This window comes from Enhydra lutris, unplaced genomic scaffold (genome assembly GCF_002288905.1).
Source record: "Enhydra lutris kenyoni isolate GAN:26980312 unplaced genomic scaffold, ASM228890v2 scaffoldscaffold110, whole genome shotgun sequence".
Taxonomy (NCBI): Eukaryota; Metazoa; Chordata; class Mammalia; order Carnivora; family Mustelidae; genus Enhydra; species Enhydra lutris.
Window position 1 is genome coordinate 919,962 of NW_019154194.1, and position 19,899 is coordinate 939,860.

General features: G+C 55.1%; 1 protein-coding gene across 1 annotated transcript; it reads right to left on the reverse strand.

Annotated features, from left to right (window-relative positions):
* Positions 1-3,463: 3,463 nt before the first annotated feature.
* Positions 3,464-19,279, reverse strand: LOC111139511 (death effector domain containing 2). Its single transcript, XM_022491794.1, has 5 exons — positions 19,205-19,279; positions 18,222-18,587; positions 16,145-16,267; positions 12,585-12,725; positions 3,464-4,668 (listed from the first exon to the last, which is right to left on the reverse strand). Exons 2-5 carry the CDS (start codon positions 18,547-18,549, stop codon positions 4,277-4,279), a joined length of 984 nt encoding a protein of 327 aa, XP_022347502.1. The 5' UTR covers positions 18,550-18,587; positions 19,205-19,279; the 3' UTR covers positions 3,464-4,276.
* Positions 19,280-19,899: the final 620 nt, after the last annotated feature.

The window sequence follows — 19,899 nt, forward strand, 5'->3', positions numbered from 1 at the left end:
AAGAAAAATAAATCACAATGACACCACACGTTCATCGGACTGGGAAAATTAAAGTGTCCGACAATCCCAAGCTGATGACAGTATGTAAAGAGAAGATGAAAAGAGAACTCTCATCAGGGTGGGAAGGAAAGTAACCTGGTACAAACACTTTAGAAAAGTCGTTTGGCAATGTGGTAGGCTGCAAAATGTCCCCCAAAAGGTGTCTATGGCTTAATTCCTGGAATCTGTGAAGGTAACCACAGATGGCAAAAGGACAGCAGATGTGGTTAAAGTACGGATTTTAAGATGAGATTATCCTGATTATTCGGTTGGTCCCTAAGTGCTATCACATGTGTCCTCATAAGAGGGAGGTTGAGGGAGATGTGACACAGACAGAAGAGGAGGCAATGTGATCACAGAAGCAGAGACTGAGGGATGTGACCACAAGCCAAGGGATGTTAGCAGCCACCAGAAGTTGGAAGAGGCAAAAAGCAAATTTTTCCCTAGAGCCTCTGGAGGGAGTGTGGGTCTGCTGACATTTTGATTCTGGCCCAGTGAAAATTTTAGACTTCTCACTTCCAGAACTACAGAGAATACATTTCTGTTGCATTAAGCCATCAAATTTGTGCTAATTTGTTACACCAGCCATAGGAAACTAATACAGGCAGTATCTACCAGACCTGAACATACCCAGGTCCAGCAGTTCCACTTGCGGGTATATCCCAACAGAAATGTAAGCATTTGTTCACCAAAAACCATGCACTACAATGTTCGCGGCAGCACTATTCATAACGGTCCCAAACTGGAAACAACCTCAATGTCCACCAACGGTGCCATGCATGAAGTACTTGTGGGATGTTTATAACAATGAGTCAACTACTGACAGACACGTGGAAGAAACTTACAAACACAACACTGAGCAAAAGAAAACAGACACAACAGAAGACTTATTGTAGGGTTCCATTTATATCAAGTGCAAGATGAGAGAAGATTATCTACATCATTGCGGGACATAAAACTAGCAAAAAAAAATAAAAAGAGGAATTATTACTGTAAAAGGGAAGGTAGTGTTCCCAGCTAGGGGAAATGGTGAGGGGGTGGGTATGGTCAGGAGAGAGCACATGGCAGACAGCTTGGTGGGTGAGGAGCTTCTGGGGTGTGGTAAGGTGTTTCTTAATGTGGGAGGTACATGTGTTTTACAACGTACTAACACCATATATCCGTTGTCTGTACTTTTCAGAATGTTCTAGTTCACAGTTGAAACGTAGGGTGGTGGTGTTCTGAACAGAATGAACGGGGATCCGATCCACGATGCCTTCCCGGGACCCTCCAATCAGTGTCCTCTGGGCTCCCCCGGCCTCTGCTGCTTATTCAGTCACTGCCCACCCTGGGCTGTGACCCGCGGTGGCCCGGCGTGGCTCGCCCGCCAGCACAGGGCCTGCGGAGCCAGCGGTGCCCCAGCCAGAGCAATGCCAGAGCCCCGGCGGAGGCCTCGGGACAGGCGCACAGCCATGACCCCTGCACATGGGGCCTTGCGTGCCCACCTCACACTACCACCTTCTAGCGCAACCGTGCTGTGACTGTCGTCGTGGCTAGCCCGCGGGAGCATATGGCCGCTGTGCAGACGAGGGCTGACTCGGCATCGCCATTTACCTCTGACTCTGCCAATCCATCTGTCTCTCTGCACCCGGTTTGGGCACGTTCCCTAAGGCCTTCCCCGGAGCTGCCCTCTCTGCTGTAAGGCCCCTCTCTGTCATTCTGTTGAACTCCTACTCATCCTTCAAGAGCCAGCTCTGGGCTCCTCTCCTCTGTGAAGCCTGCCTTCCTCTGGGGCTCCCACAGGCCCCTATTTCGCCTGCCCTTAGTCTGCCCATGCCCTGCCCCACGGACCTTTCTTGACTCCTGAAGCTCTTTGATCTCCCCAGCTTGTCCTCATGGCCTTCTGTGACCCACTTCTTGGCCTCGGGGGTGTGTCGGTCACCCCCGGGGTCCCGCGCGGGCTCTGGCAAGTCCAGGCCAGCTCCACAGCAGACGCGCTCAACGGGGTTCTGGAGGCGACAGACATCTCGATGTTCCCGCCACCGCCGGCGCCTGCCATGCACTGCGCCTGCGCGGCCTCCGGTGGCCTCGCGGTTAGACGTCTCTACGTCTGGCACGCGCTGACTGGCGAAGTAGAAGGACCCCCGGCTGAAGAGGGTGGGGTGGGCGGGGCCTCGGAGAATGGGGAGGGGTGGGTCATAGGCGGGGCCCATATCACGGAACTGACGGGCGGGCAGTGCCTGAATCTCTCCCCACAAGGGGGCGGGGCCCCTCATTCAGAAGAGGCGGGGAGACAAGCCTCAGAGCCTGATGATGAGGCTGTCTCCGCAATTCTGGCCCCAGAGACAGAACCAGCAGCAGCTCCCACCCCGAAGTACAGAAAATCCCCCAAACCTTGAGAAGGAAACCTACTCCCGCCCAGACCAAAGGCAGTTCCCACAACTGGAGGGAAGAAGGGGCGTAGAGACTCCCCCCGCCGCCCCCCGCCTCCCCAACCTGCATCCACTAGGGGAGAGAGGCTCTCGAGCTCAGTGCTTCTCTATCCCCCAGGCAAGCCACCTCCCCTTTCTGAAACCCATTTCCTGTCAAATACGGGGGTAGAATCCCTACTTCGCACAAGCTAAGCATTAAATAAATCTTGAGGAGGTGCCCAGCAGACCCTAGCTCCTGCCCAGAACGGGTATGGTGCTAGACCAAGTCTTGATTCCAGGACAGGTCTCAACCCTTAGACTTGCCACAATGTCCCTCCCCACCAACAAAGGCCAGGGGTCCAGGTTCCCAAGTGTGGGCAGAAGTACCTCTTCCCCCAGGAAAGGCCAGCAGTCCCTGCCTACCTCCTCCCACCCACCCCCATTCCCCAGCCCGATTCCCTTCCCCCACAGGAAGGAAGACCTTGGTTATTGTCTAAGAAACCTGAGTTCCTAAGCCCTTAAACAAGGGGTGGGGAAAGAGGCCACAACCTCCGGTAGCCACAAGGCAGCAGGAAGCAGCGCTGGGCCTGGGAGGAAGAACGCAGGTCCAGATTTAAGAGGTGACTGTCCAGAAGGCATGAGGAGTCATCTGGGGAGGGATTCCAGGCAGCGAACTGTGGCTCGTGACCCGTTTGGCTTCCAAAGCTTGGGGCTAGAGTGCTGGGCTAGATAGCTGGCACCTCAGTGAATAAAATAAAAACACTAGTATTCCCAAGAACCTAACAAGAGCAAAGCATGTGTCAATGGGGTTGGGACAGGTTATGACTCCCAAAGCAGTTAATTCCTTTGACAGATGAGGAAACTGAGGCCCAGAGAGGAGGGCAGGCCTGGGGTAGCAGTAGCTGATGACGCTCCAGCATCCTGCCCTTCCTCTAGCCAGATACTGGGCCAGGAACCCCAGGGCTGGAACTGGGCTCAGGTCCTCATTAGCTCCTTCCTCCAGCCCATAAAGAAAGAGTCCTAGGGAACCTTGATGCCCACCCTAAGCCCCAATCCAGGGCAGTTTTATTGGCGCCATTTGTAAAAGGCCTTTCCCATCAACCCCAAGCCTTTGCCTTCCCTTTTGGAGAAGGAAATTGGTTTCTGATCCTGGCCCCATGGGCAACGACACACTTGGTCTGATGCTACTGCAATGCACATGTGACACTCCGGGTGCAGGTCCTTGTTCACGTCTGCATCCAACTGTGGGGAGCAGGAGAATGTGGAGATCCAGGTCTGTGTCCGGAAGTTGGGCAGAGCCCCAGCTGGCTAGAGAGATGTGTGGGCAAGAGGAGCAGGCCCCGTGTGCACACTAGCCCCAGTGCCCAGTGCGGCTGAGGTCCAGGCTTGGGGACAGTAAAATCAGAGATCCTGAGAGAGAAGCCCTTAGGCCAAAGACATGTGTGGAGCAGGCCAGGGCAGGAGCCCAGGGAAGATTCCAGAGGGAGCAGTGTGCATGTGCGCACAGAGTTCACAGTCAGGGACACGGTGTGCAGGGGGCCTTTGGTGAATGTGTAGCTATGCCTCCTGCCCGTTCTGATCTGCATGCCTGAGTCCCTGGCCTCCTGAAGCTGAGGGAACACACGAGAGGGTAGGGTTGGGAGGAGGCTGGGAAGGAAACTCAGGTGGAAGTGGTTTAGGCCTCACAGCCCACATCCTGTGGGAGAGTCTGTCAAGGGGCCAGGCCATCTGTCCCAGTCCTCGGGGCTGCTGGAGTTGACAGTCCTCTAGGGGCAGAGATGGATGTCCTCCAGGGAAGAAAGTGGCCCGGAGGCTAGGAGGTGGGTTCAGTCCTGCCGTGTCCAGGATCAGGAGGCCTCAGTCGGGCGCCGTCCTCCCTCCTCCTCCATCAGCAGCAGGCGGCGCCGGCCAGCCTCATAGTCAGCCTCGTCCACACTGACCAGCAGGCGGACAGCCTCCCGGCCTACGGCCTCGCGAAGGGCCTCAGTCAGGAACACGCCCCGAAGGGCCTGCAGCAAGGCGCCACTCAGGTAGTCGCCCCAGAAGGCGTCCAGATAGGAGAGCTCAGAGAACTTGATGTCACACACCACGGAGCCCAGGTCCCGGGAGCGCAGCACGGCCGTGGCCTGCCCAAACACGTCTAGCTGCCGGGCCAGCGCCTGCGGCCGCCGGGAAGCCACACCCTGCTCCAAGGCGGGCCCATGCTCACAGTACTCTGCTCGCACCCTGAGCCGGATGTCTGCGAAGAAGGAGGGACTTGTCAGGGAGGGGCCAACACTACACACACACACACATACACACACGCACGCGCGCACACACACGCGAACGCACGCACACCACAGTGGGACCAGGGGCCCACAACCCCTTCCTCTGGCCCCAGCCTCCTCCCACAGGCTCCTCCCACTGCCCTATGGGTTGCACGGCCCCTGCCCACATCCTTCCCCCTTCTGGTAACCACACCCAAGTACGGAGACACCCTCCCATGGCTTCTCTCCTGCCGCCTGGCCTCTGTTACCTCCTGACCCAGCGCCGTCCTCTCTCCGCACGTGCCCCACTCCAGCCGCAGTACCCTGCTGCACCCCCACCCACTAGGCAGGTTCTACCCAGCCCTGCCTCTCCTCCCGATGGGGATGCTCTGGCCGGCCCAGTATCACTTGCTCCCTCAATTCCTTCAAACGCCACCTTCCCAATGACGTCTCCCCTAACCTCCCCATTTAAAACTTCACCACCACCAGGGACCCCAGCCCCCCACCCTCCCAGTCGCCCAGACCCTGCTCCCTTTCTTCCCAAGGCACTTACCACCTAACCTCGGAGGTTTCCCTTATGCTGTCAGGTTTTTCATCTGTCTCCCCTGGCTGAGCCCCCTATGAGCCCCCCAGAAGGAAGGGACTGTCTGTTTTATTCACGGGTGTAGCCCTGTGGCACCCAGCAGACACTCGATAGATACTTGTGAAAGAAACAATGCGCAGGCTGAAAGACCTGCCTTGCAGTACCGGGCCTCGCCCTGTCCTGCACTCAGTGAGACTCCTGTGGGGCCGCCACACCCAACAGGAAGAGCGCCACCCAGGGGTCTCAAGGCTGGGACGGGGACGGCTCTGCTGGTAGCAGGTGCCCTCTTCCCTCAGAGGCTGCTAAGATGGTGGGCCCTAAGCCCGGAGCTGCCGGGGGCACTTGGCCACCAGGAGGAGAGAGCATGATTCTCTGCTACGATCCATTCCCTTTTTGCTCAAGCCAGTCGGAGCTGAGTTTCTGTTCTTTACGACCCTGTCCCCATCTGCCCAAATGAGGGGGCAGCTCTGTGCAGGGCACAGCACCCAAGATCTCCTAGACTGTCCCTATAAATGTGACCTCTGGCGGATCACCTCCCTGTGGGATTACTAAAGCCCCACTTGTGGGGCACCTGGGTGGCTCAATGGGTTAAGCCTCTGCTTTCGGCTCAGGTCATGATCTCGGGGTTCTGGGATCGAGCCCCACATCGGGCTCTCTGCTCAGCGGGGAGCCTGCTTCCCCCCTCTCTCTGCCTGCCTTTCTGCCTACTTGTGATCTCTGCCTGTCAAATAAATGAATAAATAAAAATATTTAAAAAAAAAAATAAAGCCCCACTTGTAACTCAGGCTACTAACAGAACTTCCTCTCCACACAACCCCGGCAGTTGAGAGTCAGGTATGAACTGGAAATGACAACAGGCACCACCCACACATGAACTCATTTAATCCACGAACGCCCCGTGAGACAGGCTCTATAATCACCCCAATTTACAGGTGAGCAAACGGAGGCAAAGAGAAGAGAAGGGATTTGCCCAAGGTCACGCGGCCAGGGTGTGGCAGTGCTCCACAGATGTCACTGGGCCGCTCATGCCCCAGAGGGCAGCTTCGGGTCAGCGAAGATGAGTCCAACCCAGAGCCTTTAGATGCCGCTGTGTGACCTGGCACAAGTCAGCACCTCTCTGAGCCCAGGCTCTTGATGAACCCGGGAATTCCAACTCTGAAAGACCGTTGAAAGGACTAGAAAGAAAACAGTGGATGGAAAAGAAGTGACTAGCACTGCCAACGGTGCCCAAGGGGTGCTCCAAGAACGATGCTGCCGACAGCTCTGATGTGCCAAACGCTTCACCCTCAGCCTTCTGCCGGACTGGCCCCACGGGGTACGGGCCACATGCCACCCATCTGACGGATGAGGAAACTGAAGCTCTGGAAGGAGAACTGCCATGTGCCCAACTCCCTGCGCCTTCCACACATGGTGTCAGCAGCGGGGCACAAGGTAGAAGGCAGGTCCCTGCTCCCCCAGATGACTTCTCAGCACCACCCACTTCCTCCTCCCACCCCAACCCTTCCTCTTTCTGTGAGGGAACCTCACCCTCTCCGCTCAAAGCCCAGGGAACCCCACCTGGCCTTGGCACCTAGGACTTCCCACGGCACTCAGGCCCAACTCCCTCCATCTTAAGAACCACATGAGACCGCCAGGCCTACAGCCTAGACTCCCCCGAGTGCCTGACCACACCCTCAGTTGGTGTGGGCCGGGGAGCAGGGGACTGGGAGAAGCAGCACCTGTCCAAGGCCACACGGGGCAGCTCAGTGGCAGAGGCACAAAGCCAGGTGGCGGAGTCCGACAGACCTTGAGGCGAGTCCCAGCTCTGCCACTCTCTAGCTGTGGGGCCTTGGGCATGTGACCTCACCTCTCTGAGCCTCAGTTTCCCCATCTGAAAAACATAAACAGACAAACAAGAGGTCCCTGCTGCATGGTGCGGTCACGAGGATTCAAAAAAGCAACTCATGAAGCAGTTGCCCCAGGTCCTACGACATAGGAGGCCCCCAAAAACAGGAACTGTGATTTCGACACCCACCTCTCTACCCCACGGCCCCTGCCCAGGCCTGGTCCTCTCTCGCTTGGGCCCAAGTGAACCTCCCCTCTCACCTTCTTCTTCAGTCCCGGCTGCGTTCTCCCCTGTCCCACCTCCAGTCACAAGGCCAGGGCCCCCAGCACAAGCCTTACTCACTCGCACCATCACTGGTCTACCTCCTCTGTGCAGAACAGACCCACTCACCCACCAAGGCCCAGCTCACAGGACCACACATCCTGAGCCAGTGAAGCCCTCCCACATCGCCCTTCTCCTCAGCACAGCTCCGTACTCAACCTGTGGCAGAAACTGTTCAGATCCTGCCCCCAACATGGGGGGTGAAAGGAAAGCAAAACCAGGATGGACTAATGTGTGTCCCATCCGTTCTTTCATCCCATGAATCGATTTACAAAGCCCCAGGAATGTGGGGTGACACGCATGCCCCACCACCAGTGGGCTGGCAAGATACAGAACCCCAGTTAGGGAACGCCTCCCATGGGCCAGACCCTCCCCAAGGGCTTTCCAGATCTCTGGCCCTGAATCCTCACAGCATTTTCCTTATCCCCACTGACAAATGAAATCCCTCCCCAGACCAGAGGCCAACATCAGGTCTGGAACACAACAGTGTGGCACTCAGAGAAAGAGGCCAAGGAGACTCCACAAAGGCAAAGGAGAAGACCTGCTTTACCACCCCTGGCCAGGGATCAGGGGCACCAAGTGCCATCTCTCCTTTAGTCCCTGCCCAAATGACCAAAGAACAACAGGTGACACGCACAGAGGATTTACTGCAGACTGGCACACACGTCACTTATTGACCCTTTGATTCTGCCTGTAACCTTCTAAAGCAGTGCTATTACCTCCTTTTTGCAAATGGGGAAACTGAGGCACAGAGGATGAGTCACCTGCCCAAGGGCACAGAGGCAGGAAATGGCAGAGCTGGAATTCCAACCGGGGTGCCTGGCCCCGCAGCCCGAGCTCTGAACTACCCTGCCCTGTTGCGGCCTCTCGCACAATGATACATGGTAACCTATCATTAAAAGACATCCCGAGGGCCACAAGAGAAAATGAGAGAGAGCAAGGTGTAATTTAGATTGCAACAATCAGACGGAACCTCTCTAGGAAATGACACTGGAAGTAAAATGTGAAGAACAAGTAGGTCGAGAGAGAAAAACGAGGAGAAGGAAGAGCAGCATTCCCAGGAGAGAGAATGGCCCCCATCGAAGTCCAGAAGCAGAAAACGAACTACACATTCAGAGGCTGGGGGCCAGGGTGGATGGACCACGCGGAGGAGAAGGACACCAGGGGATGACTGGAGGGACAGGACCCAACCCGGAGGGGCGGGGAGTCCAGGGCCTCGTGAGGCAAACACACCCCTCAGCAGCTCAGGGGCCTCCTTGGTAAAGCCTCACCCCTGCACTGGCTCTCGTGGGGTCGCTTTGGGGATTACACGGCTGGCTGCGAGTACAGAGCAGAGACCAGTGCCTGGCACACAAAGAGCCCTCCGAGGGCCTCAGGAAGGACGTGAGCTCACACCGAGACAACTTGGGCCGCACTGCAGAGGCGGCAAGGCGGCAGGAACAGAGCCAGGGCAGGGGCCGGGGAAGGCCAAAGGGCTGGGACAGATGCAGCAGACACGGACAGAAGTGGACAGGCTGGCCCAGTGTGTCCGCGAGGAGCAAGGTGCGAAGAGCGTCTGGTCCCTGTGTGACCTGGGCTCAGAGCTGGCTGAATTGCTTCCACTGGCCAAGAACACCAAACATTTAGCAATGGTCCCTCTCCCCTTGGGCAGCTGTGCAGCAAGGCTCCCTATCGCCAGGGCAGAGGGAGTGGTGCTACCTTCCTACTGAGGAAAGCTGCTCTTGCTCCTGCACTCAGGTGGGCCCCAGCATCCTCTTGTCCCCCAACCCCAAACCTCATCCCTCTCTCCTCGAGTGCAGAGTAAGATGCGGAGGGAAATGGGCAGGGATGCCCAGGGGCTGCTCAGGAAAGGACAGGGACAGGCACAAGGGGGAGAAGGGCAGCCAGAGCGCTTGGATGGAAAGACCACTACCCCTCCGCTGCCACTCCAGGGCCAGCACCCCCCCTCCTCTGGACAATACTGGTGCCCATCCTTGCTTTAGTCTTCCCCAGGGACACAGTGTCATATCAAATGTAAGGTTTTCGGGAACTAGCAGATCAAAGCAACGAGGAGATGCTGCCGCCAACGTCAGAGAAAGATAAGCAGCCACTCACTCCCCACTTCCCGATGGAAGGCCACAGCACCACCTGGGAAGTGAGCTTGAGAATAAAACATCCCACCAGAGTCTGATCAAGTCTCTCCAGGCCAACCACCGATTTCCATGCAACACAGACAACAGGGGACCGTATCAATCTACTCCACTGCAGGATGCAGTTGGCAAAATCCAGTCTTCAGGAAACAGGACAACTACCTTCAACAAACACAGAGGTCAGGGGATGGGGGAGAGAGAACGGACGTGGCAGGGGGATCTCCGTGATCAGAAGAGACTTCCGAGAGCCAGCATCAGGGCGCCTGGGCGGCTCAGTCAGTTGAGCGCCAGCCAGACTTCCGCTCAGATCATGTTCCCAGGGTCCTGGACTGAACCCCATATCGGGCTCCCTGCTCAGTGGAGGGTCTGCGTGTTCCTCTGCCTCCTACACCCTGCACACACACGCTTGCACTCTCTCTCAAATAAATTAAATTTAAAAAAACAGAACCAGCACTTCTGAGACAACTGGACATCAGAAGACTGACTGGACATCTGACAGTAAGAAACTTGACATTGTCGGGGCAGTAATTTTTCAAGAATTCTGATCTTTTAGGAGTTCACAGTGGAAAATCCACAGAGCAAATAACAAGACTCCTGAAAACGACTGCAACACCGTGGACGGTGCAAGAGGACTGCCCACGAGCCGACAAGGGCTGAGGGCAGTGAAGGGGGGACAGGGTCATCATGCTGGTGTGCCTGCCTCTGTACCTTCTCCACAGAAAACAGGGAAAAGAGCAAAGCTCCTCCTGTCATTCAAATCCTCTGGCTGCTTTCCGTCACATAAGGCAGTGAAAGCCCTGGTCCCCGGCCCTGCAGGACGGGCCCCCCACCTCGCCTGCGCTCACCTCCCAGCAGCCCCCTTGTTCCCCGGGCTCCAGCCTGGCTAGCTTCCTCACCAGCCCTTCACCACCACAGGCTCAGTCCTACTTGGACCTTGGCACCTGCCGTCCCCAGATCCAGAACACTCTTCCCCAGGCATCCACACACTCGCTCTGTCTCTTCCAAGGGGGCTTCTGAGACCACCCTATCTTGAAAACACACCTAAAACGGCATTTTCCATCACCCCCTACCCCCCTGCCCTGCCCTCTCTTTTCAGCCGCCATCTGAAGTTTCTGTCGGCTTTCTCCTCCCATCGAAACACCCAATGGGTGGACAAGCGCCGCCCCCCTGCTGTGCCCAGCGCATAGTGAGCGCTCTGAGAATCTGCATGGAGTATGAGCAGGAACGGAGCTTGCCACTCTGCAGATGGGGGCTGTCACCCCTACCTCAGGGCTATCTTGAAAACTCAGGGCCGAGTGAACAGCGCGCCCAGCACAGTGCCCAGTGGATGGCCCTGAAAAGGGATGCGGAAACTCAAGAGCCCCTGTGTCCAAACCCCGGCTACTCCAGACACCCTTCCCCTTGAGCAACCCGGAGTTTGGTCCAGTTCAGGCCCTCTCAGGAGGGCAGTTGACTAGGGGTTAAGCCCCATAGCTGTCACACACACATGGGGGCAAGGAAGTCAGGTCACTCTAGTCTGGAGGTGCCTCTTTCCACCCCTGGTCTTGGGCCTCATTAAAGGTGAAGCATCCTGGCTTCCAGAGGGAACCATCAGCAGCCTACAGGGGAGGGCCTCCCTCCAGCCCCACCCTGCCCAGTGAGTCAGCAGTCAGACCTGCTCACAGTCCTCCCCGCAAGACCCAGCCACACCCTGGGTAACAACCTCCCCGCCATAGCCTAGCCCACCTGAAGAGACCTGAGCCTCTGGGGCAACAAGACCCCTCCCCAGCCTTGGCTCAGCAGGCCCCTTGCTGCCCAGCCAGGTCAGTGTTTCTGCTCAGGACCGCCTGCCTCGGGAGAGAGTCACCCCGGGCAGCCACCCCATCCAGCAGAGGGTTGTCAGAGGACACCAGCTGGCTCTACTGCTCTGTTCCTCCTGGTAGCACCCAGCACAGGTCTCTGCAGCCTCATTGGATGAGTGGATGGGACACTCCGAAGAGAGGGAACCCGAGACGTGTGGGCTGATGAGCCCGCGCCCACCCATACCCCTCAGGGCCACAGTTCTCAAAGGCAAGGCCCAAGCACAAATCTCTACAGCAGAGTCCACAAGGCACCTAGCCTAACACACCCCCAGGCCCAGGCAGCCCTATTAGCGCCCTCCCCTCCCCAACAGAACGTCTCTGGGCCAGACCTTCCACCTCTCCCGCTTGGACTGTCCAACCTCTTCCCTCCGTTCCCTGCTTCCTTTTTGTTTAATTTCTTCAGCAAGTACCTGTCACGGCACGTGCCATACCTATCTGTACCTGGCCCGCTTCTAAGCACTTTATAAGTCATCATTCACTAATGGATTTTCCAGATGGAATCAGAGTTCCATCGAAAACAGGTATCAGATCACCTCGCTCCCTGCTGAAAATCCACTATAACACTTGCTGTATGTTATAAAACCCACACTCCCATCTACTCCAAGGTCTGCCAGGCCCAGTGGCTTGGCTCCTGCCAGGCTCCTCCACCCGCTCCCCACCCTCTGCTCACGGCACTATCTAAAGCCAGCTGCAGTCTCACTGATCTGTCACCCTATGAGAAGGTCGCCTCCCCAACCGCAGGGCCCTCACTGCTATTCCTGTCCCAAACACACTGCACAGTGACAGCAAGACACACAAATCGGTACGTAGCACACAGCGTGGGCCCCTGGCCAGGCACTGGGGGAACATTTTACCGGGTTAATTCATATTCTCTCTCAGCAAGCCCAGTTGGGGAGCACTCTATCAGCCTCATTTTACACAGAAGGGTTCGGTCACCTGCCCAAGGTCAGACAACCTAGCTAAACGCCAAGGCTAAGTGACCCTAGCAGCCTGCTCCAGGATCCTCAATTCTCACCCACACATTGTCACACACGTGAGCCTTCCACAACAGGCAAGACGGAGACATGCAAGAGGAAAAGGACAAACGGAAGCCACCACCTCCCCACTGGGTGGGCCACACTCTGCACAGGTGCCCGCCTCTGCCACCCCTGGGCTCAGCAGCCGGCCACAAGCACAGGCCATGCATTCACCAAGGCCCACAGACACCTACCACAGGTCACTTTGCCTTCTGAGGCAGGTCTGGCTGGCTCCTGCGGCTGCTGGGGGGCGGCGGCAGTCCCTCTCCGCCGCCGCCTGGCACCACCACTGGGCCGGCCCCGACTCCGCCGCTGCCGCTTGGTTGGTGGGGAGCCTGAGGAGAGAAAGATGGGGCACAATGAGGACCAGGATAACAGATAGAGCACGGTGGCAAGGGCCTGAACAAGGGCTCAAGGCTGGTCTCTGTGCCCTGAGACCCTGGGAGAGCCCCTCCGCTTCCTGGGCCTCAGTGGCCGGGTCCATAAGACAAGCAGTGAGTAGAACCTAGCTTCACCCAGAAGAGCACACCCCACCATCCAGCAGCCCCACTTCCAGGTCTGACCCTGAAGAAAGCCCTGCACAGCCTCACCAGGAAACAGGCATGACAACAGACAGACCACTGTGGCATTGTTCCTAACTGTCTCAATGTGAACACAATGTAAAACATCTGGCAAGCAGCACACTAGGTTAATTACCAGGGTGTTGACTCTTCAGTAAAGTAAAAGCCAGGTACAAAACAAGTGTCTATAATTTGCTACATCTTGCCTTAAAAATAAAGAGAAAATAAGCATACAAACTTGCTATTTTTCCAAGACAAAACACTGTATAGGCAAACAGAAAATAAATGAAATTAGTTACCTACTTACTAGGGGTTGGGGGCCAGTGGAAACAATCCTCCTGAGAACATCCTTCTCACGTTCTATTAGTTTTGACTTCTGAGTCATTAAAGTGGTTTACATACTCAAAAAATTAGAGAGACTAAAACACCAACCATAAAATTAACAGAAACAAACCTAGCTGCATATGTAACTGGTAACACGAACTGGAGAAGAATTATTTCAAGTAACTTGGAAGAATGTTCTGACTGTAAACTCTTGGTGGGACACACTCCTAGGGCGGGAACCATAAGTAACCAGTCTGCTTCATTCAGGAGACGCAGTCAGCAGCGGCACTGACGTACTTTCAAAGCTATGATTGTCATAAAACGAACCAAATAGATTTGTTATCTTAAAGCTATTAATAACCAGAATTTTTAGTGTACAAGAAACAAATATTTATAACGTTGATTTCGAAAACTATAAGACAAATTTTTTTTGTTTGGGGGGTGGGGATAGAGCGTGTATGCAGGCAAGAGCCAAGAAGGGGAGAGGGAGAGACAGCATCCCAAACAGGCACCCCGCCCAGCACAGAGGTGGACACGGGGCTTGATCTGAGATCATGAAATGAGAAAGATGGGACACACTGAGATCATGACCTGAGCCGAAATCAAGAGTTGGACACTAAACCGACTGAGCCACCCAGGTGCCCCAAAATATTAATATGAATTTTCTTTTTTTTTTAAGATTTTATTTATTTATTTGAGAGAGAGACAGTGAGAGAGAGCATGAGCAAGGAGAAGGTCAGAGGGAGAAGCAGACTCCCCATGGAGCTGGGAGCCTGATGCGGGACTCGATCCCGGGACTCCGGGATCATGACCTGAGCCGAAGGCAGTCGTCCAACCAACTGAGCCACCCAGGCATCCCTAATATGAATTTTCATAAAGCAATTTCTAGCTCTGTTCACTAAAAGAAGCCACAAACAATACACACACTCAGCACCCAGGTCTAGGTCTCTAAATGCCAGTGCCTCTAGAAGAAATGAGGCTTCTTCTGGAAACAGCTGATTCCAGGGCTAGGGAAGGAAAAAGATAGGTGAGTCCAAACATCTTGCAGTGCCCCAGAGCAGGAAGCCCAAAGAATGATGGAGCCCCATCAAAAAGACAGTAGGAGCTAATCAATTCCAGCCTCAGGAAAAATGACTAATGGATTCCAACACAGTAAATAATTATACAGGAATCCATAGTGCTACTACCCCTCCTCCCAGGAAAAGAGAGAAAAAAGGAAAAGTCTCAAAAGAGTGCCAGCTAACAGACCACTGGAAAAGAATAAGAAAACCACCATTTTGTGAACACCAGTGTCCGCACTGGTTTGAGCAGAGATCATCGATGCCTGCTAAACCCACCAGGGACGCTGCTGCTGTAGGGACGTGCCAAGGTGTCCCCCCATAGACTAAGCAGTCAGAGGGGAAATGTCCCTTTACAAAGGACAAATATGGCAGAATCTCTTAACAAATATGGCAGAACCACCTTAACCAAGTGCTCAAACCTGCCTACTCACAGCAAGAAAACCAGACCATCAGCCTCCTGATGTGCTCCAACGTAAAGCCCACAGCATCAACCAAGGAACATTCCTGCCAAAACATGTAACCTGAATCTCATCGAGCCTCCTGACCCACTTTTTACTGCACCTTACTTCACTTGATTCACAGTCCTGAAAACCATTCTCTACTACCCTGACCACACATTTACAGGGTTTTCGAGTTTCAAGTCATGAACCAGAAACAACGCCCAGTGGCTGCTGCCATACTTGTCTCCTGGGGTGAGGGTGCGCGGGCTCCCCACTTCACGGGAGCTATACCAGCTCCAGCACCCCACGAGGAAATGATCGGATACTTCCAAAACAATTGTGACATTCTACAAAACAAGCAGACAGAATCAGTAAGTCAAAGTCATAGCAAGAAAAAAAACAAATCTGGGGTGGGGAAGGATTTTGGGTTCTCAAGTAAGAGATTAAGGAGACATAATAAATTAATGCAGGGGTGCCTGGGTAGCTCACTGGGGTAGGCATCTGCCTTTGGCTCAGGTTATGACCCCAGGGTTCTGGGATGGAGTCTGGCATCAGAAATCCCTGCTCAGCGGGGAGCCTGCTTCTCCCTCTCCCTTTGCCTGCCACTTCCCCTGCTTGCACTCTTTCTCTAATAAATAAATAAAATCTCAAAACACACACACACACACACACACACACACACACAGAAACTCAACTATGAGTGGGTCCTGAGAGTAGAGACCATCCTGGGGGAGACATGAAAATGAAACATTAAATATTAGAGGATCAGTATTTATTTTCTTAGACATAATGGTCTGGAAATGACCTAGGAGAATCTCCTCATTGTCAGAAAACGCCTGCTGATTTAGGGATAAAGTATCCTGATGGTTGTAACTCATTCTAAAGCATTCAACCACAAATCCACCTTACACACACACACATAAGGCAAAAGTGGCAAAATGTTAAAATTACTGAAAATAGGAACAAGCTCACTACACTCATTTTTCAGCTTCTCTGTATGTTTCAAATTATGTTTGAATAATTTAAGAACTAGGGAAGAGGAAACGCCCTAAATGAATTGGCAGGGCAATTAAAAGAAACGAATTAAAGATCCTTGACATGAGTAAATCTCAGCCATGTGTCCAGGAAAGCCAACCACGTGAAGACTGCCCACCATGTGATGTCATTCAGATGCCCTATAAAACTACCACAAACAATTCCATACATTGCTTCCGGACACATGCTTTTGTAGGATAAACACCACACACAATGCAACGTGGACACAGAATGACCCATTGGGTCCCTTCCTTGGCGGGCTGGGATGGAGAGGTTCATCAGGGTTCAGGAGGAGAAAGGCACGCTGCCATCATGCCCACCCCAAGAGGCTCACCTGTCTCCCACTGACCCTGCTGGGCGTCTGAAGTACCACTTGATTGGCGACGGCGACGGCGGCTGCCTTCAGTCCTTTTGGAAGAAGAGCTGGAGGTGCCATAGTTGTAGCGTTCCGGAGACACTTCACAAAAAGAAAAACAAAGTATTCAGGGCCTCCAGCCCCTCCCCAGCCCAACCTCCAATTCCCACCTGGAGATGGACGCCTGCCCCACTAGGTGCTGAGCTCCCCAGAGCTCGGAGCCCAGACAGCAGCTCCCTCCCAAACGCTTCCTGCCCAGTGGTCACTATATGCCTACAGAAGGGGCTCAGGACCTCTGGGGCTGTCCAACCCATGTCTACAGCAGCTCCAATGGCCAAGGCTGGATTCTGTAAGCTGAGTCATGGTCAGGATCCCTGCAATGTCACCCCCCCGCCACCCTCGAACTGCCCCCAACACTCGTTGAGGCCCCAAGGAGTAAGCAGGCTCTCCAAATCCTCTCTTCCACAGCATAACCTCCATGTATCTTTTTTCCAAAAGCACAGTCAGTTCTTCTCTAGTGGTGCCCTTCTCCTGGTGACCCAATGCCCATGGGCTTCCTCTGGCCAAGGGAAGTTCGAGATCCCCCTCCGTGACTCGCCACCTCACCTCTAATGACCCAGCTAAGGGCTCAATAGCTCCAGGCCTATGCACAAACAGGACTCCTGACCCTTAAACCCTTGGGTTCCCCACATTCTCAGAACTGCTCCTCCAGGAGTACTTCTCTCACAGGATGCAGGGCATCATCTCAGAGCTGAGCCAGCCAGGTCTGAATCCTGACTCCCACACTTTCTACCTGTGTCACCTGCAAGCCCGTGTGTGAAGTGGCTTCCTCTCTCCCTCTCTGCTCTAGCTCTGTTGGTACCACCAGCTCCTGCCACACTGGTCTCTGACGGTACCAAACTCAGTATCAAACTCAGGGCTTGAAAGCTTCTCTTTCCCTCTCCCTGGCATTTTCTCCTCCGCACACCAGGAGTAGAGCCGCCACCTAAACATTGCTTTCGGGGCGCCTGGGTGGCTCAGTGGGTTAAGCCGCTGCCTTCGGCTCAGGTCATGATCTCAGGGTCCTGGGATCGAGTTCCGCATCGGGCTCTCTGCTCGGCAGGGAGCCTGCTTCCCTCTCTCTCTCTCTCTCTCTCTCTCTCTGCCTCTCTACTTGTGATCTCTCTCTGTCAAATAAATAAATAAAATCTTTAAAAAAAAATAAAAATTAAAAAAATTAAAAAAAAATAAACATTGCTTTCTCCAGGGCACCTGGGTGGCTCAGTGGGTTAAGCCTCTGCCTTCGGCTCCGGTCATGACCTCAGGGTCCTGGGATCCAGCTCCGCACTGGGCTCCCTGCTCAGCAGGGAGCCTGCTTCACCCTCTCTCTCTGCCTGCCTCTCTGCCTACTTGGGATCTCTCCCTGTGTCAAATAAAAAAATAATAATAATAAATAAACATCCCTTTCTCAGGTTTTAAGTGGTTACCCAATCTGGGGGGCAGGAGGGGACTCCCTTCACTATGAAACACTCCCTATTCTCTGCATTCTCTTAACTCTGCTTTTCTATAACCATATCTAAAAATAAGCTATCTGCCTTAATGGCTGCTTCCCTCCACCAAACATAAGCTTCATGGAACAAACACTTTGTCAGTCCCAACACCTTGTACTTCCTGTGCTCAGCACACAGGATTCCGTTCTTACATGTGGGCAAGCTGCTTAACTTCTCTTAACCCTGTTCTTTTCCCTGTAAGATGGGGACACTAACAGGACTTCCTCATGGGATTACTGGGAGGATGTAAGGCGACAGGAAGGGCTTACCACCGTGCTTAGCAAGAAATAAGCCCTCCATAAACAGTGGCCACAAACGTCATTGCTGTGGCCAAATTCCACCAGCTCACCTCTCCCAAACCCATGCCTCCTCCCTGCTGTGTTCCTCATTGATACTCTGAGCAAAGGGGAGGAGTGAGCTGGGACGTAGGATGATATGGAGCTGTTCGTGTCAGGCCACCCTGGAGGCCCAGCCAGGGCAAGGCCTCGTCCCCACCGGAAGTCTGTCACCCTCCCATTCAACCATACCTGGACGGCGCCTCTTGCGCGCCAGGTGTGGCAGCAGGTCGTGGCGAGCCAGCACGCGCAGGAGTTGCCCCAACAGCCGAAGGTTGCTCTCATCGCACTGCCCACGGCGCTCCAGCTCCAGCAGCAGCTCCAGGCCGCTTCGGGCGCGGGCCAGACCACCGGCCGCGCCGGGGGCCTCGTCGAGCAGGAAGGCCAGCAGCTCCAGCTCGCACTCGGTCAGCTGTCCGCCCACCACCTCGAACATACGGTGAAGCGACAGCATCCCGTAGTAATCCAGGCATTCATCCTCCTCCCAGCTCGGAGCCGGGGTCAACCCGGACAGCGCCATACCCGGGGGAGGGGGCAGCACAAGCTCTGAACCAGGGCCTAGAACCCACACAGCGGGGGAGGGGACAATGGTCAGCGACGCAGGGACCCGGACCCCGCCCCCGCCGGCGCGTCTCTCCCGCCCCGTCCTGCCGGGCAGGGCCACCTTCGCACCCCAGTCTTCTCTGCCGCTCCCCTTCCCCCAGAAAGGAATGGTATCGCCCGAGGTCCCCTAGTAACAGGTCGAGACGCTAGACCCCGCTCGTCCTCCCACCAGTCGGGCCTGCCCAGCCCGAACGCCCCTCCCCCGGTGGTGTGTCCCGAACCAGCCTCCTGACCCGACCAAGTAGATTGGGTCCGAACAAGCGTGGGGCCCCATCCCGGAGAACCCTGCCAACTGCCCTTTGACTCTGGGCAGCACTGTCCGGACGTGCCCCTTGGCTCCGTCCAGTGGTATTGTCCGATCAGCGCCGCGGCTCCACCCCAATGGTAGCGCCCGAAAGTAACCCTCTGCCCCCTCCAAGTGGAACCGACCAAAGCAGCCCATCACGCCGCACAGGTGGAGCTGTCCGATCCCGACCCCCTTGCCCTGTTAGGGCGGTACCGCTCTCCCCCCAACACCCAAGAGGTTCCGTCTACCCACCACCAGCCGCCCTCAGGCCTTTCTGGATCCTCACCGGACTCCGGCGTCTGACGACTCCTGGGCGACAGCCGCAGCCACTTGTTTTGGATCTTTCTGGCACCTTCTCTATTATTACGCCTGCGTCACCGCGCCCCTCCTCCTTCCCCCAACTCGCGCAGGTGCGACCGCCACGCCCCTTAGGCGCAAGCGCAGAGTGAAGCTTCCAAGCCCCACCCCTCAGGGCCCGCCTCCAACCGTAGCGTCCTGCCCGCCAGTGCCGCGCCTGCGCAAAGCGAGAGTGATTTCCGCGTTTGAGTTGGATCTGATTCCTGGTTGCAGGGTTGCTCCTGTCAGCCGGTGACTTAACGCCGCTGGGTGCTTGTTGCCCCACCTCAAGCCCTGTTGGAACTACTCATCTCATGGACTACAGCCCCATCCTAAACACGATCTAGACGCCCACATTACCACTGCTCCCAGCTGCCCATGGCAAAGGACCACAATAGCGACCGTCCTGGCTTCAAATAGCTCCCGGGCCCCTTATGATCTGGACTTGGCCTCTCCATCAGACTGCCCCTTACTCTTAATGGCAACCAGGAACCTACGTCACAACTGTGCCATCTCATGACCCCAACTGGAATCTCCTTTCATCCAACAGAAGCCCCCATCTCCGATGTTATTCCCCTGATAAAGACCAGGGATCTCCTCCATCTCATGTTAGGAACCAGTACCTTCCTCCCGATTGCAATAGTC

What these genes read in the sequence shown, in the direction of transcription:
- LOC111139511 (XM_022491794.1), bottom strand. Translation starts at nt 18,549, where the DNA reads ATGGCGCTGTCCGGGTTGACCCCGGCTCCGAGCTGGGAGGAGGATGAA. An exon ending in GCGCAAGAGGCGCCGTCCAG is followed by an intron (nt 16,268 to 18,221) that starts GTATGGTTGAAT and finishes CTTTTTGTGAAG; the next exon opens with TGTCTCCGGAACGCTACAAC. An exon ending in GCAGGGTCAGTGGGAGACAG is followed by an intron (nt 12,726 to 16,144) that starts GTGAGCCTCTTG and finishes TTCTCTCCTCAG; the next exon opens with GCTCCCCACCAACCAAGCGG.